The following is a 3,586-nucleotide window of genomic DNA, read 5'->3' as shown; positions in this document are numbered from 1 at the left end:
TTTTTCTCTTTCATCTACCCACCTATAAAAAAATGAACACGTATAATATTTTATAGGTTAAAAATTTAAATCAATCAAACATATTTTATTAATAATTTTCATCCATGTAAATTTCATGTTCGCAATCAAACGTACCCTAAGAAATTTTTAAAAAGTTGGTCTAAGATAAATTTCTCAAGAAACTTTTCTATAAAAAGTAAAAGCATATGTGGCAAATGGACTGTAACCAATTTCAATAAAAAAAAAAATTAGACCGTTTAAAGTTTGAACAAAAATAATGGTTGTACATCACCATTAAAAGGTTCTCTTACAAATTGATGAAATGTTTAAAAGGAGGTAGAAGATTTTTTTTTACAATATAGTTAGTGAGATTTTTTATTTATTTATTTTTTGATAATGGGTATTCGGACCAGTTCATGCGCACCTCGACTAATTCCACGAGGTCCTGAAATTTACAGTCGAATACTCACCTTAATGGAGAGGGACTTGAAGGTTAATGAAATTTTGACTCGATCAAATTTTGTCACATTATTTGTTGATAATCAAATTTGTTAATTATAATGTATACATAGCACAAATGTTGAAATAAAGGGCAAAACGAGACATTTAAGGGCATGTATGTATAAGAAAGTATGTAGAAATAAGTAATTCACCCATTTTCCCACTTGACAAACACGCCCTAACGAAAATGCCAAAATTGAAACTGTAATTAAAGTATTTTAATCCCTCACATTCCCCTAAACATTATATTCTCGTTCTTCTCTCGGACTATAAATTACTGCAGCTGCCTGTACATACAAAGTCTACACACTTGACGGCTCCATCTCTGTCTCTTCTGCTCGAGTCATTTTCTTTATTCTTATTAATATCTCTTCCTTCGGATTCATGTCGGTATGTAATGGATTTCTTCTCTCAGATTCAGATTTTATTGATTATTTGAATCGGATTCGAATTGGTTCTCTTTTTTTGTTTGATAATTCTGCTAATCCCTTTTTCTTTTATTAGGAGATTTTTTTGTTTTTTTGTTTTTGGTGTTTTGATCGATCACTTTGGTGTATAGGTTTGTACTGTTCATTTTTTTTGGCTAAATTTTAGACAATAATAAGTAATAAATATTATTGAAAAATATTGATTGGATGTTTGCTATTGTTTGATTGAATTTTGTTTTACGGAGATGTTCAAGCGAATAAATAAATTTCTTGCCTTTTTATGTTGAATAGTTGTCATCCTATTCCCCATCTCAAAAAGAAAAATAACGTGACCAAATAAATGGAGAGATAATTCTTTTTTAATGGAAATGTTGTACAATTGTTTCCATATGATTTGAAAACTTCTTAGAGAATTTTTAATTGGGAATTTGGTTGATTTCATTTTGTTCTTTACCAATAAATTCTTAATTTTTCAGTTGTCTAGATTATATTTTCTAACTTCGTGCGACAGTTGGATGGAAGAATTCTACTGCTTGCTGTCCTAATTGCTTATCCAAATTTAATATGATGTAGCCTAGTTTCGCACTCTAGGTTATCGTCTTTAGTGGCATATTAAATGTGGGAGTTCTCAGAACCATAACATCCTGCTTAAATTACACAATTAACTTTTTGAATTCCTCTTTGTTAAATGCCGAAATGAAATTGGCTAACCATTGGTAGGTTCTATCTGTCATTGAATTAGAGTGAATTGATTGTCAAAGTTCGAAAGTGAATATCTATTTCATGACACTTTTAGATGCAAGAATTTAACTGTAAACAAGGATCATCGTGAACTGTTATTTTAGCATTCACTGTCAATTTGGTTTCAAAAGATTTTGGTTGCATGTTCTTAGACATCAAGAAACCAAAGGTACATGATTCCTCAAGAGTCCTATAAGCACTTCATGTTTTATGCTCATATGTTGTGCATATACATCTATTTTATGATGCTTTAATTATAAACAAGGATCATCGTGACATGTGATTTTGGCATTTTCAAATTGGTTCAAATGATTTTTAGTTGCATGTTCTTAGACATCAAGGAACCAGGAACATGAGCTCTCGGAAATAAGCACTTCACTGTTTATGCTCATATGTTGCATTTGTGGCAGCGTTCCATATTTTTGCTCTCTCTTCACTAAAAATAATATTTTTGTAACCAGAACTAATTAACATGGCATCTATCGATTATGTTTTTACAAATTTGAATTTAGCAATGTAGCAATGAACTCGAAAATCATCATTCAAGTCCTAGCAGCAACTCGTGCTGCCATGTGTATAAAAGGTGCAGTCTTCACCTACTAAAATACAAGCTTAAATATTTTCTTCCTTGTGTTGGATCTAGTTCAAGAGTTGTCATAAATTGATTATCCTACTTTTGGACATATAGGACGTTCAGCTTCCATTTTTGTGATCCTTTCATTTAGCAATAGCAATTGAGGGTTGATCTGTACAAAGATGTGATACATCTTCGCTAAGCTTTTGCTTGCGGTCATCTATTTTTTGGAATCTTCAACTTCAGTTTTGATATCTGAGTTAGCCACTTCTGGGTGTTCAAACTCTATGCACGTCTTTATTAATGCTTTATTTGCATGTTATCTGTAACTTTGGGCAGGAGAAGGGTCGGCCACTGCCAAAGTTTGGCGACTGGGATGTTAATGACCCAGCTTCCGCAGAGGGATTTACTGTCATTTTCAACAAGGCCAGGGATGAGAAGAAGACAGGTGGGAAACCCGAGTCACCTTCAAAGGTGGATGCAAATACTATGCATGGAGTGGAACCTTTAAAACATCAGGGTGTAAGTTGTTCTATGATGACTTATTTTAGTTTTCAGAATTGAATATGAAGCCGCACACCCCCACAAACACACACGTGTATGAAGCTATTTACGGTGAAATGGATATGCTATAGCCATTGCTTTCTGGTAATGCCAAATCTGTAGAAAGGTGAAATGAGGATTCCTTTGCGATTTTCTAGGCATCAATTGACTAATGCTGATAATAATTATTGATTTGCAGAAGAATTGGTTGTGCTGCATGCAGAGCCCCCGAACAGAATCTTGATCCCGTTATGTAAAAGATCAACATAGAAGTGCATGTCCATAACGACTCAGATTATATAGGATTTGCAGGTGTTATCCGTCACCATTTGTGTTTTGTAAGAGACAAATATTAAAAACTCAAAACAACTTGTGTGTAATATTTGGTGGATTAAGTATTTGATGGTATCTTTGTATCTTGTGGCCCGTAGACCTTTTGTCATCCCGTGTTAATTTAAAATCACTTGCACATTTATTTGCTGAACAAATGTTTTTATATTATTTATCCATCAAAGAGCAATGTTATTTGACATCACTGGCCTCAGGTGACAACTACATGTTGTTAAATGATGGTTAAACATTTAAACTAGTGTTCTAATACTATTGGTGCCACACAACATTATTCGTCAACCTACGTTATGCTAATTTTGTTTTGGAAATTTTACTTCCTGCTATGGTATGGGTTAAAGTGTTGCCTCAAGGGTGATTTTACACAACACCTACAATTCCTGGTCGAACAGTTCGGCTTTCTTTGGAATGTGTAAACCAGAACTTATTTAGTTTGGAGAGGGTTAGGGTT

The 3,586-nt window shown here is 33.3% G+C and overlaps 1 protein-coding gene across 1 annotated transcript; it reads left to right on the top strand.

The window, feature by feature from the left end:
- Window positions 1-737: 737 nt before the first annotated feature.
- On the top strand, window positions 738-3,271 carry LOC111373906 (RPM1-interacting protein 4-like). Its single transcript, XM_022996502.1, has 3 exons — window positions 738-891; window positions 2,584-2,766; window positions 2,987-3,271. Exons 1-3 carry the CDS (start codon window positions 886-888, stop codon window positions 3,029-3,031), a joined length of 234 nt encoding a protein of 77 aa, XP_022852270.1. The 5' UTR covers window positions 738-885; the 3' UTR covers window positions 3,032-3,271.
- The last annotated feature ends 315 nt before the right edge of the window (window positions 3,272-3,586 follow it).

The sequence above is a fragment of the Olea europaea genome, unplaced genomic scaffold (genome assembly GCF_002742605.1).
Source record: "Olea europaea var. sylvestris unplaced genomic scaffold, O_europaea_v1 scaffold11773, whole genome shotgun sequence".
Lineage (NCBI taxonomy): Eukaryota > Viridiplantae > Streptophyta > Magnoliopsida > Lamiales > Oleaceae > Olea > Olea europaea.
This window is presented reverse-complemented; position numbering and strand designations above follow the sequence as displayed.

What these genes read in the sequence shown, in the direction of transcription:
- LOC111373906 (XM_022996502.1), top strand. An exon ending in AACCTTTAAAACATCAGGGT is followed by an intron (nt 2,767 to 2,986) that starts GTAAGTTGTTCT and finishes ATTGATTTGCAG; the next exon opens with AAGAATTGGTTGTGCTGCAT.